The sequence below is a fragment of the Candida jiufengensis genome, assembly GCF_024610255.1.
Source record: "Candida jiufengensis strain CBS 10846 chromosome Unknown scaffold5, whole genome shotgun sequence".
NCBI classification, from domain to species: Eukaryota; Fungi; Ascomycota; class Pichiomycetes; order Serinales; family Debaryomycetaceae; genus Lodderomyces; species Lodderomyces jiufengensis.
In genome coordinates, this window is record NW_026261558.1 from 324,173 (window position 1) to 337,544 (window position 13,372).

Sequence of the window (13,372 nt, forward strand, 5' to 3'; positions counted from 1 at the left end):
TAGTAATTCAACTATTCTGATCATGAATCAATCTATATGTTTATTATGTATTACCAAAAGAATTAATTTAATAGGTTGAAAAATTATTATATTAGTAGTAAGCCTCACTAATTTCCTAATTAAGAACCAATATAATTATTTCCCCGGGTTTACATTTATCACTAAAAATTGTGACCTAGCACTACCAACTGCTATCGAATTATTAATTCAATTTCCGTACCATTAATTCCGCTTGTAGCTTAATGTTAAAATTAAGATGTTTTTTATTATGAACAAATTACCACTTAAAACGAGAGTAGATAGACGTTGAACTTGATAAAGAATGTCCTAAAAGCTTTTTTGAGAACGATTCGAAATGTTGTAGAATCCTTTCAACAAAAATACTGTTCTTGATTTGAGAAACGTAGTGATGGTATAAAATTCAAACATTAGATATATTTTCATACAAAAAGTACATAAACTCAAACGGGCTTAATAAAGTGTAAAATCAAGCAAACAAAAAATATTCATACTAACATACCTTTTGGAATAGCCAAAAATAACGACAATTATGTTTTTGTTCCACCTATTTATCTAATTTTGAATTCAAATGAAGGATTATGATGATCTCTTGCAATAATTTCAATTGGTATCGATTTTTGACCAATTGCTTTTAATTGATTTGTTAAAATATTATATGAAGGTTTTAATTCATTTCTAACATTTTCAACAGCACTCAATCCACCAATACCAAGAAACTGTAATAATTTATCTAATAAACTACTCTTTATATCGATTAAATAAGCAATCAATGGTTGAACAAAAGAAGTAGTCATTTGTAATACATCATCTTGATTATTTAATTCTAATCTATCGTTATCAGAAATAATTTTAAAAATATCTCTTACATGTTCTTCATCAAATGAGAATTCACTTTCAATTGTTTCTCTTTTATCGAGTGTTGCATCATTTGGTAAAATTTGTAATAATTTTGATCCAGGTTCACTTGAATCAAAATATATTGTTGCATTTTGTAATTTTTCAGCTAATTCATGTGTTGAATCTAATACTCTTGCAAATAAATTAAGCGTTCTTGGTTGTGCTAATGTTTGAACTATTAAAAAAGTAAATGATAATAAAGTAGTAATAAATTTCATGGTTTAGTAATTGTGAGTGATTAATTCAATTCCTTGGTAAAAATAATTGAGTAATTGTTTCATAATTTTCTTTTTTTTTGCAACCATTTCTCTATTTATAGATTTTGTAGTTATTCATTTATTAGGATTACTATAGATGCATAATTCTGCTAAAATGTCATTTATTAAATGCACCAAAGTAAGGATATAGCAAATAAAGTGATTATCTGAATATGAAACGGAAGTTTAAAGACGTAACGTGAGTTAGTAACAAAAATTGAGTACGCATCTATATCATGCACCAGAACATAGTCATCAACTTGGGGCTAGGTTAGACATTGACTTTGTCAAAGGATTGTCCTTGGCTGTGTAACAAACAAAAGATTATTGAATCTGTGATACTAGACTAGAAAGTCTCAAACAAGAAAATATTGAAGTAACCATTCCCTCTTTATATCTATACCTGAGAATGCAGGTAAAGCAACATTGACTTCACAAATTAAAATCTTTATAGTAGTGTGTCAAAAAAAAAGGATGTATTTATAAGTATTGCTTATTGCCATTTCTAATTCCACTGAAAGTCTTGGAAAGAGGAGTTAAAGGTGATGAACCATTAAAAACATACGTTTAGTTAGTCGAAGATTCAAAAAATGACTTGGATTCATACTTCTACCTTACTCTCTTGAGTCACAGTGATCTACTTGCCATTTGTAAAAACCATCGTCTCTAATCAAAGCTCTTAAATAATAACTTTGTTTCATTGATTTGTTTTATAATTGTTGTATTAATAAGAGTAAATATTATTAACTATGTATGGAAAAATGTTATAGAAAAAAAAGATTACGTGAACTTAAAACAAAGCCGACTCTTTTTTCAAATTATCAAATAATACAACATCATACAATTAACTGTACCAGAAAGATATGGATGATCTAACAAAATCCGTTTGGGATGATGAATTACCATCAGATTCTAATAATATAAATAGTAATGATGATTCAAATAATGATTATAATCCAAATTTAGGGTCAAGTACATTTAATAGTTCAATCAATCCATTAGTTAGTGACTTTAATTCTTATTCAATTGATGATCCATTTTCCAATCCATTCGAAGATAAGAAACCACAAGATTATAATGATAATAATGATATTGATAGTTCATTTCTACGAAGTAATACAGCATTTAATACTGAAGATGAACAAATACATGAATTAAAAGCTGAAGAACGTAAGGAATTAAAAGATAAATTAATATCTGATTTAACAAGCGGAGTAGAAGAAGATGATCTATTAAATCTGGCAACAAAAAAATCAAAAACCAACAACATTAAAGAAAATGATGAATTGTTTCATGATCAAGGTTCTCCAATAAAAGTAATAAATCTGGATCAAGAATCAATTATATCCCCACAAAAATCATTAAATGTTAAAAAATTTAGAGCAGTAAGACCCAGAAGATTTAATTCAAAAACTAATGTACAACATCTTAAAGGAGAAGAAGAGAAAACTGAAGATTTGATAGGACCATTAAGTATTGCCAATAGGAAATTATCAGAAAAATCAATAGATAACGAAGAAAAAAAGGAGGACAAACATGAGAAGATTGATAAAAACCATAACGAAAATGAACAAATAAAAGTTCCAGAATCACCAAAGAAAACACCAGATAATAATGAATTAGAAATCACGGTGGGAGATCCAATGAAAGTTGGTGATATTACAACAGCTCACGTAGTATATACAATAAGAACAAGAAACAAGAACCTCGAGTCATCACATTTCCCAAAAGTTGAATCAGTTGAAGTTACAAGAAGATATAGAGATTTTAGATGGCTTTATCATCAATTACAATCAAATCATCCAGGTAGAATCATCCCACCACCACCCTCAAAACAAAGTATATTAGGAAGATTTAGTGAGAAACTAATAGAACATAGAAAAGTATCTTTGGAAAAAATGCTCAATAATATAAATAATAGAACTGAATTATGTAATGACCCAGAATTTGTTTCATTTTTGACTAATGATAATGAAGGTGTATTTAGTGATAGTGGATTAGAAGAATCAACAATACATGAAAATCAAAATCATAATGCAACTTCATCTGCTGCTACAGTGGCGGCAAATGCAGCTATAGCTTCTACTGGGTTTATGAGTTCATTATTTTCAATATCAAATAAATATATAGAACCTGATCAATTTTTCATTGACAAAAAGAACTATATTGATGATTTGGAATTTAATTTAAAACAATTTTCCAAAACTATAGAATTAATAGGTAATCAAAGACTGGACATGGTCACAATATTAGAAGAAATAGCAATAACATTAGAACAATTATCAACATTTGAGATAAGTAAAACAACAAGTGATTTATTGAATGCATTTAGTCAAGTTGAATTTAAAGTAAAAGATAATTTAGATAGATTGAATCTATCAGATCAATTAACTATAGGATATACAATTGAAGAATATTTGAGAATAATAGAATCAATAAATTATGTTTTTCAAACAAGAATTAAAATTCATCAACTGTTAACAACAATAACATCTCAAATTGAAAAACTTTCCAAAAAACAACCAATATCTAGTGAACGATCATTCGAGATAGGTAAATTAAAAGAAAGACAATCACAATTACAAAAGGAATTTGATGAGATAAGTTTTACAATCAAGACTGAATTACAACAATTTGAATTGGGTAGAATTGATGATTTTAGAAATAATGTTGAAATTTATATTGAAAGTTCTATTGAAGCTCAAAAGGAATCTATTGAATTATATGAAACTTTTTATCAAAAACATATTATTTAAATTATGAAGATATGTATAGGAATCAATAAGTGGAATTTTTTACGATGTCATACTAAATTGTATTTTTTAATCTGATTTTTCTGTGTAATTCAATCTTCATAACTTGTTGAATGGTATTGATTAATTCTAATTCAATCTTCATAACTTGTTTAATGGTATTGATTAATTCTGAAATCGAAGGTGCGGCTCTTTTTTCCTTTTATGTGCAATTTGTAATTATGATCCTTAAACTTCCGTCACTAAAAGTGAACTACATAGTATATAGAAAATTTAAATATACATGTCGAAATTAAGAAAAAAAAAACATACCAGAAAACAAAATGTGTGTTTCTTTTTTAATTTTACTTTTTATCATTAGTCAATAAAGTCGATCATTAGATGGTTCTCGAATATCGTCAATGTTATATATTACCACATTTTTTTTTTTTTTATCGTTAGATAATAAGCTCAATAAAAAACTGCAATTTAATCAAAGAAATATTAATTGATATTCGGAATTCACAAGAATTAGTCAAATCATATTGATTCTGGCTAATTTTAATGGATTTTGAGCTGTGAATTCAGACTTGAATCAAAAAATTCTGTTTTTGTATCCAACTGTCTATTTTGAAACTTAGGACAATTTGAATAATAATGAAAAAATTAACACTCTTGAACTCACACTTTACTATTCACCAACTACAATATACAACATACCACTAAATAAATACTGATGACATTTACAACTTGCCAATTACAATTTACAAATTGGCATCACTTGGTTTTTATTGATTCTTTATACGTCAATAAAACATTGAGAACGATTACCGAGAGAGTCTGGTCTTTATGGGCTCTATAAATAACAATAAGACTTTCCTTACAAATACCGAGAGAGTCTGGTCTTTATGGGCTCTATAAATTACAATAAGACTTCCCCTAACAATACAGAGAACTTTTTGAGTTACTGAGCCAGTGACTATTCATTTACTTTTTTAGCTGATTAACATTATTAACAAAGTTCATTCATTGTCAAGGTTTTGATCAGTTAAAATGATTCTTTATTTTCAATTTTTGTATCAGGTGCTTTGACATTGTTACATTAACAACTTTTTAATCAGGAATTAAATTATTAAGTACTAATTTCAAGATCAAAGGACCTAGTATAAGAGGTTTTATGTCAACGAGATATCGATATACTGGTCAGACATATAAAAAGGTACTTTAAATATACACAAATTCTTGGAGTTGAAATCTAAATGTGTGCACCAATTGAGCGTTGGTCTCATACAATTGGAAAGCTGTTCTAGTGGTGCTATAATGATTCAAATTAAAGGTTATTGATCTTGTACAAACTACTTAAGTTTCGGTTATTGTTGATTTTATTTGGAACAAAGTAATCACGGTTATATATTGACATTGAAGATCAAGTTACTAACTATCAAAAAAAAAATGTATATCAGACCTAAATTTGATCAAATTGGACAAATGGTACCAGCCATATAGAGTTTTATATAATGTATATATTAAAATCACATGTTTCAAAATAACCAGTTTTTAAATAAAATGTTTCATGTAAAAAAATACGGGACTAGAAACTGTTTCAAGTAAATTAAAATAGGAAATTTATAAAGGGCTTTAATTACCAATAAAAATGTGAACGGAAAAATTTACTTCATTCTGAATAATTTACAGTAAAAATTATAATTCAATCCAGACTGATAAGTTCGATTATCGGATTTCTAAATAGCTAAAAAATAAATTTCAATTGACTCTGAAATTAAAATTAATTAGTCCGAAACGAAATAATAATTTTATATTATAATTCAACAATGCTCGCAAAATTGAAAATTAGAAATCATATTATTAGAATATAATTAAATAGACGTCATCATAGAATATTATATTAAATTGGAGTTTATCTATAACCAATCGAATTTTTTAATCAAAATCGATCTATTTTTTGAAACTAAAGTTTAAACTTTTAGCTGAATTATTTTTTTTTAAATTTCAAGGTACAGATGAAACGAAAATCGCCTTTGAGTTTAAAACTTTATGCATCAGGGATCAAAATCAATAAACTAGCGAAAGACAGTATACATCCATTGCAAAATATCTCAATATTCAAAAGAATGGTTTGTCATTGCCTTACAATTGTTCTACATCCTATTTAATAATTAAGATTGTTTGGTCCCAACTAAAGTTCTGCTTAGTCACAAGATTCGCTAAATTTGAAATATTTAATACGGAAAATTCCGTCAAGCACAAGAAATAATATGAGTTAAAAGAATAGAAAGTTGTTCCTTTTTTCTTAATTACCTGTCATAATGCTCTTATTCATTTTGCCATTTAAATGGGCCATTCAATGAAGTAGAGTTTTTGTTCTCTTATTCGATATTGATTATGAACGGAGTTATACAATTTTCGATTGATGATATAGGATTTCTTTTTTTACCTTACCGATTTAATCATAACGCTGACTTTATTTAAAATAAAATCATTAGATTTTGAGACAGCTGTATTGATTATGCTCATTAATGCAAATAGATATTAGCTTTAAGCTGCCTCTGGTATTTTGTTAGTGAAAAAATTATATTTGAATGTGAAAAAAAATAAAAAAAAAAAATTAGTTCTACTAAAAATTTGGTATCATCTGACATCATCTCTGAAAATTTGATGACATACAAACCATGAACAACTACTTCTTCGAGTAATATATCTTTGATCAATAAGAATGCAATTACGAAATCGGTCTCGTAACAATAAAACATTTATTGAAAAATCTTGAGCATTGGTGTTAAGTTTCAAATATTGAATGGGCCGATTTAGGGCAAAAAATTTAAAGTTTCAAGTGAAAAATTAAATCATAAAATTTTAAGTAAACTAACTTAATCAATAATTGCTATGATTGGGCAAAGATTTACTATTTGACTTTAGTGTTTGTAAAATTGATTTAGTGTAATAGAATGAAATTTTGACAAAATTATTATTATAATAATATTGTGAAAAAAGAAAGGTGTTTTCCAATTATAATATTCTTTGATTAAATAATTAAAATTAAATGATTAAATTATTATTTATTTATCAAGAGATGATTAATATTTTATATTTAGTGATAGATTATAATGAATTATAAGTTATATAAATATTTAATCTAATTCCATTATATTTATTTTATAATTTATAATCTTTTAAATTTTCAATATTCTTTTATCTTTTCATATCATCAATTGATAAAATACTTATCTTATCTAATAACTAATTATTAATATATACAAAATGGTCTTACCTCACGAACCAGAATTTCAACAAGCTTATGATGAATTAGTATCAGCAGTTCAAGATTCTACTTTATTTACAGAACAACCAAAATATAAAAAAGTTATTCCAGTTGTATCAGTACCAGAAAGAGTTATTCAATTTAGAGTTACTTGGGAAAATGATAAGGGAGAAATTCAAGTTAATAATGGTTATAGAGTACAATTTAATTCTGCTTTAGGTCCATATAAAGGTGGTTTAAGATTTCATCCATCAGTTAATTTATCAATTTTAAAATTTTTAGGTTTTGAACAAATTTTTAAAAATGCATTAACTGGTTTATCAATGGGTGGTGGTAAAGGTGGTTCAGATTTTAATCCAAAAGATAAAACCGATGCTGAAATTAGAAGATTTTGTGTTTCATTTATGAGACAATTAGCAAGATATATTGGTCCAGATACAGATGTTCCAGCTGGTGATATTGGTGTTGGTGGTAGAGAAGTTGGTTTCTTATTTGGTGCTTATAAACAAATGCAAAATAATTGGGCAGGTGTTTTAACTGGTAAAGGTTTAAGTTGGGGTGGTTCATTAATTAGACCAGAAGCTACTGGTTATGGATGTGTTTATTATACTGAAAAAATGATTGAAAAAGCTAGTGGTGGTAAAGAAAGTTTTAAAGGTAAAAGAGTTGCTATTTCAGGATCAGGTAATGTTGCTCAATATGCTGCTTTAAAAGTTAATGAATTAGGTGGTTTTGTTGTATCATTATCTGATTCAAAAGGTACAATTATTTCAAAAAATGGTATTACTGATGAACAAATTCATGCAATTGCTGATGCTAAATTAAAATTCAAATCATTAGAACAAATTATTAAAGATGAAGTTAAAACTTTTAGTGGATCAAATGAAGTTGAATATATTGCTGGTGTTAGACCATGGACTAAAGTTGGTCAAGTTGATGTTGCTTTACCATCAGCTACTCAAAATGAAGTTAGTGGTGATGAAGCTAAACATTTAGTTGATTCTGGGTGTAAATTTATTGCTGAAGGTTCAAATATGGGTTCAACAAAAGAAGCAATTGAAGTATTTGAATCAAATAGAAATAATGGTGTATGGTATGCACCAGGTAAAGCAGCAAATTGTGGTGGTGTAGCTGTATCAGGTTTAGAAATGGCACAAAATTCTCAAAGAGTTAATTGGACTGCTGAAGAAGTTGACGCAAAATTAAAAGATATTATGGTAACTTGTTTTGAAAATTGTTATGATACTGCTAAAAAATATTCAACTGAAAAAGGAGAAGAAACTTTACCATCATTATTAAAAGGTGCTAATATTGCTGGTTTCCTTAAAGTTGCAGATGCTATGTTTGATCAAGGTGAAGTTTTTTAAATTGTTGTTAGTATAGGAGAGAGAGAGTCAAAAATAAAGGTTTTAGTGAATTTTTATGAATTCAATGAGGTTTCAGTTCTTTAAACTAAATATATTTACAATTAAGTTATAAAATTTAAAATATTTTCATAGACAAGAAATATTACATTCAATATATATACAAATATTATATATAGATATATATTTTAATAATTTTATAAGAAATTTAAAACAAATAAAGTTTAAAAATTTGTTGTGATTAGTGGCTACTATATAATGTTGTAACTATTTCAACTGTTTTTCGCAGCTGCGTGAAACTTGGAATTTCTTTTAGTGTCTCTTTTAAAGGTAATGCCAAAAGTACGTTTCAAATTTTCAGTATTTATTTAAACTTTTATTAGAACTTGTTCTTCCAACTATTTAAAGGATTTTGAATGTAATTTGTATGAGACTTTTTGGGTGTTGTCTTAAAAAAATGGTGTCAAATTTTAAAATTTAATATTCTTTCTCGTATAGATTATCGCACTAACAAAAATACTAAAGAGTTCCACAAAACATCGTAATTTGAAAAACTGAAAAAAAACATCACCATTAGATTGTAAGTCATTCATCATTGATTATACCTCATCCTCGACAATACGTAAAGACTCAAAAATAGAATCAGTCAATCAATTACATACACCATCCTGATATACTTTCATAACAGATATAACATCACCACATAGTACAAAATGGTTCAAATAAGTGAAGTAAATGAAAACACCAACAATTCATCAACTAATAAAGAAAATAGAACAGCAACACATACACATATAAAAGGTCTTGGATTAAACGAACATGGAATTGCCAAACCAATAGAGTCAGGATTCATAGGACAACAAGATGCCAGAGAAGCATGTGGTATAATAGTTGATTTAATCAAATCCAAAAAGATGTCTGGAAAAGCAGTGTTAATTGCTGGTCCACCAGCTACTGGTAAAACAGCATTAGCATTAGCTGTATCACAAGAATTAGGACCTAAAGTACCTTTCTGTCCAATAGTTGGATCTGAATTATATAGTGCTGAAGTTAAAAAGACAAGTGCATTAATGGAAAATTTTAGAAAGGCAATTGGTTTAAGAATTAAAGAAACTAAAGAAGTTTATGAAGGTGAAGTGATTGAATTAACTCCAGAAGAAGCTGAAAATCCTCTTGGTGGTTATGGTAAAACAATAAGTCATGTTATTGTTGGATTAAAGACTGCTAAAGGTACCAAGAATTTAAGATTAGATCCAAGTATTTATGAATCATTACAAAAGGAAAGAGTATCAATTGGTGATGTAATATATATTGAATCAAACACTGGTGCAGTAAAAAGAGTTGGTAGATCAGATGCTTATGCTACTGAATTTGATTTAGAAGCTGAAGAATATGTACCATTACCAAAAGGTGAAGTACATAAAAAAAAGGAAATAGTTCAAGATGTTACATTACATGATTTAGATGTAGCTAATTCAAGACCTCAAGGTGGTCAAGATGTATTAAGTATGATGGGACAATTATTAAAACCTAAAAAAACAGAAATTACAGATAAATTAAGAATGGAAGTTAATAAAATTGTATCTAAATATATTGATCAAGGTATTGCTGAATTAATTCCTGGTGTATTATTTATTGATGAAGTAAACATGTTAGATTTAGAAATTTTCACATATTTAAATAAAGCTTTAGAAAATTCAATTGCACCAATAGTTATATTAGCATCAAATAGAGGATTAACTACTGTAAAAGGATCAGATGATCCAACTTTTAAAGCACCACATGGATGTCCACCAGATTTAATTGATAGATTATTAATAATTAGAACATTACCATATAATCAAGAAGAAATTAAAATTATTATACAAAAGAGAGCACAATTAGAAAATTTAAATCTTAGTGATGAAGCATTAAATAAATTAGCTGAAAATGGATTCAAGACAAGTTTAAGATATTCATTACAATTATTAACTCCTGCTGGTATATTAAGTCAAACTTCTGGTAGATCAGAAATTAATTTACAAGATATTGAAGAATGTGAATTATTATTTTTAGATTCATCTAGATCTACTAAAATTTTAAATGAAACTAAATCATTCCTTTAAAAATAATTATATATATTAATGTATTAATATTAAAAATTTTTTTATAATCTAATTAATTGTTTAAATTTTCACACTCTTTCAAAAATTCAGTAGGTGATAAAATATTAGTAGATCCATAAATAATATTTTTATAACTTGATCCATCACTAGATTTGTTCAAATCATTACTATTATTTAATTGACCACCACCACCAGAATAACTATTACTCCATTCTTGTAAATTTTGATATTCTAAATAATTTCCACCACCAATCACGAAAACAATAGAATTAGAATAACTTTGTCTTTTTGGAGGTTTTGAGTGACCACCACCTCTTGATTTTGGATCAAAAAATAAATAATCATCAGTTAATTGTATTGATGATTGATTACTTGAATTTGTAGGATCCATTATTGATTCAACTATATTAGTTATTGGTAATAATTTTTTTGCAGGGATAAAATTTTTAATTTTAGATGCTATTGAACTTATACCTTCAGATATTCTTCCCTCAGTTAAACCATATAATTTTGATGATAATCCACTTAATAAAGCTGATGCTTGTTGTTGTTGATTATGATTTAAGTTTTGATGATTTGAGTCGTTATCATTTCCCAAGTTTGATAAATTTGATAATTTTGAGTTTTCTTTAAATTTTAAAATATATTCTAATGCTGATAAATTCAAATCTGGATATTTAGTAACTAGTTGATTTTTTAAATTTTTAATATATTCAGTACTTAAATCATTTACCAAAATTAAAATTATAAAAGTTCTCAATTTATCTAATGAATTATCAATTTTGGAATTCTCTTCAACTATTGTTAAAAATTCTTTTATTGATTTTGGATCATTTGAATTTTGTTCAATTTCAAAAAATGTATCTAAATTTTTAGCTTGTAATTCATTAATTAAACTAGATAAAATATCCATATGCATATCTAAAGTAGTTTTTCTTTGAGTTAATTCTGGTAATTTTTCAACTGCTTGTTGAATATTTGCAGTTGCATTTGCATTAGGGTCGATATCATCTAATGAACTTATACCTGTTTTATTTGTGATTTCTTTTGCATCTTGCTTATAAGAATTTAATTCAACATCTGCATTTTCAACAACATCTGGAAATGGTAATTGAGAATATTTATTCCAAAAAAAATCACGAGGATCAATATCATAATTTTTTGTTGTTGATTCTGAATTTTCTTCTTTACCTGGTTTTATTAACTTGATTGTATTTCTTTTCAATTGGAAAACATCACTAACCATACATTGATAAATCCACGAATGTGCAAACATTGAACCTAAATCAAAATTTCTATCTAATAATATTATAACAGGTCTTTGAGTTAAATTTGAAGAATCCAGTTGTCCCAACGACTTTGAATTTGTGATATATTCCCTCAATTTTAAATCTAATTCTTGTGCTACATATTCAGCAGGTCCATGTTGTTGAGCTCGTATAATAGGTATAACATTTAAAGTAATAATTAAAGATAATAATCCATCTGCAATCTTGCCAACTAATTGATGTATTGTATCTTCTTGAGTTGTTGAAGTATTAAAAATTGTGAAAATTTCATTCATATTTAAAGAAAATAAATTTGGTTCAGTAACAATAAAATCCAAATATTGATCCCAAACTTGTTTAATTCTATTTGATTTCCCCAGTAATGCTATTTTTTTAGCAAATTCTTCCAATAAATCTCTTGATATATTTGATGTAAAATTTATATAATAATATTCATATTTATCAGATTCAATATCTTGTAAAATTATATTAATATTTGTAATAGTTGGTTCAATAAAATATATAGCTGGTACATCAGGTAAATTTGATCTTTTGGAATTTATTAATGAATGTACAGTTATTCCACATCTTAATAAATCATTAACTCTTAAAACAGAAGATAATACTTGTCTTGATTTTTCATCTAATATTAATACTTTCCATATAATTTCTTCTGATTTTGATGCTAATGTTAAATCTGGTGAACCATCTTTATTTAAATGTAGCATTCTTTCTAATTGTGAGATTTGTTTATCTCTTAGACTGAATGATTCTAATGACATTATGATTGATCTCTGTTTTGTGATATGATAGGCTCTATTAATGAGGTTGAATTAGTTTTGTTTGTATGGAATTGATAATATTGTTGAGATAATTCTATGTTTTGGTGTTCATAATATTGTTTTTTTTTTTGGTTGTCAAAAAATTATCTATACAGTATTGTGGAAATTAAATTTGAATTTTGTTAGTGTTTAATGTTAAATAAGGCGGTAGGAAACTAAGCACGAGTAAAACTGACTTAATTCAGAGAGAGACTATAATATTGATTATGGATTTATGAATCAAACACTGCTCTTCAATTCCTTGATAAGATTCGAGCTTGAAGTACAACGAATTCTCTTCCAATTGTAAGTTTTTTAGCTAAGTAGTAGTAAAAATTTTTAAGTGGTAATTTATACCGTAAGAGAAGTCTACGATCCTACAACCAAAATATTCAAAACTAATTTAATTATATACATTAAATAACTATATAATACAAAACAATAAATACGATTCAATATTTATTTAATTTAATGTTAATTATAATAATAAGGATAAAAAATAAGTACACAAACGAAATGAATAATTTTTCTAATAATTTTAATAAGATCATGATTAAAACCATTTCATGTCTTTTTTAACTCTAATTTTAAATCTAATTTTGGCAAGAAATATTTGACCAACCTATG

General features: G+C 26.5%; 5 protein-coding genes across 5 annotated transcripts; 3 read left to right on the forward strand and 2 right to left on the reverse strand. All coding sequences in view use genetic code 12, as the record gives it.

The window, feature by feature from the left end:
• Positions 1-569: 569 nt before the first annotated feature.
• Positions 570-1,136, reverse strand: KGF54_001570 (uncharacterized protein; the record flags this gene model as incomplete). Its single annotated transcript, XM_051761954.1, has 1 exon — positions 570-1,136. The coding sequence occupies one exon, from the start codon at positions 1,134-1,136 to the stop codon at positions 570-572; it is 567 nt and encodes a 188-aa protein (XP_051621108.1).
• Positions 1,137-2,038: 902 nt separating this feature from the next.
• On the forward strand, positions 2,039-3,931 carry KGF54_001571 (sorting nexin 1; the record flags this gene model as incomplete). The annotated part of the gene is made up of 1 exon (XM_051761955.1): positions 2,039-3,931. The coding sequence occupies one exon, from the start codon at positions 2,039-2,041 to the stop codon at positions 3,929-3,931; it is 1,893 nt and encodes a 630-aa protein (XP_051621109.1).
• Positions 3,932-7,186: 3,255 nt separating this feature from the next.
• GDH3 (glutamate dehydrogenase (NADP(+))) lies at positions 7,187-8,554 on the forward strand (the record flags this gene model as incomplete). The annotated part of the gene is made up of 1 exon (XM_051761956.1): positions 7,187-8,554. The coding sequence occupies one exon, from the start codon at positions 7,187-7,189 to the stop codon at positions 8,552-8,554; it is 1,368 nt and encodes a 455-aa protein (XP_051621110.1).
• A 710-nt stretch (positions 8,555-9,264) lies between these two features.
• Positions 9,265-10,656, forward strand: KGF54_001573 (RuvB family ATP-dependent DNA helicase pontin; the record flags this gene model as incomplete). The annotated part of the gene is made up of 1 exon (XM_051761957.1): positions 9,265-10,656. The coding sequence occupies one exon, from the start codon at positions 9,265-9,267 to the stop codon at positions 10,654-10,656; it is 1,392 nt and encodes a 463-aa protein (XP_051621111.1).
• A 52-nt stretch (positions 10,657-10,708) lies between these two features.
• On the reverse strand, positions 10,709-12,706 carry KGF54_001574 (syntaxin-binding protein; the record flags this gene model as incomplete). Its single annotated transcript, XM_051761958.1, has 1 exon — positions 10,709-12,706. One exon carries the CDS (start codon positions 12,704-12,706, stop codon positions 10,709-10,711), a length of 1,998 nt encoding a protein of 665 aa, XP_051621112.1.
• Positions 12,707-13,372: the final 666 nt, after the last annotated feature.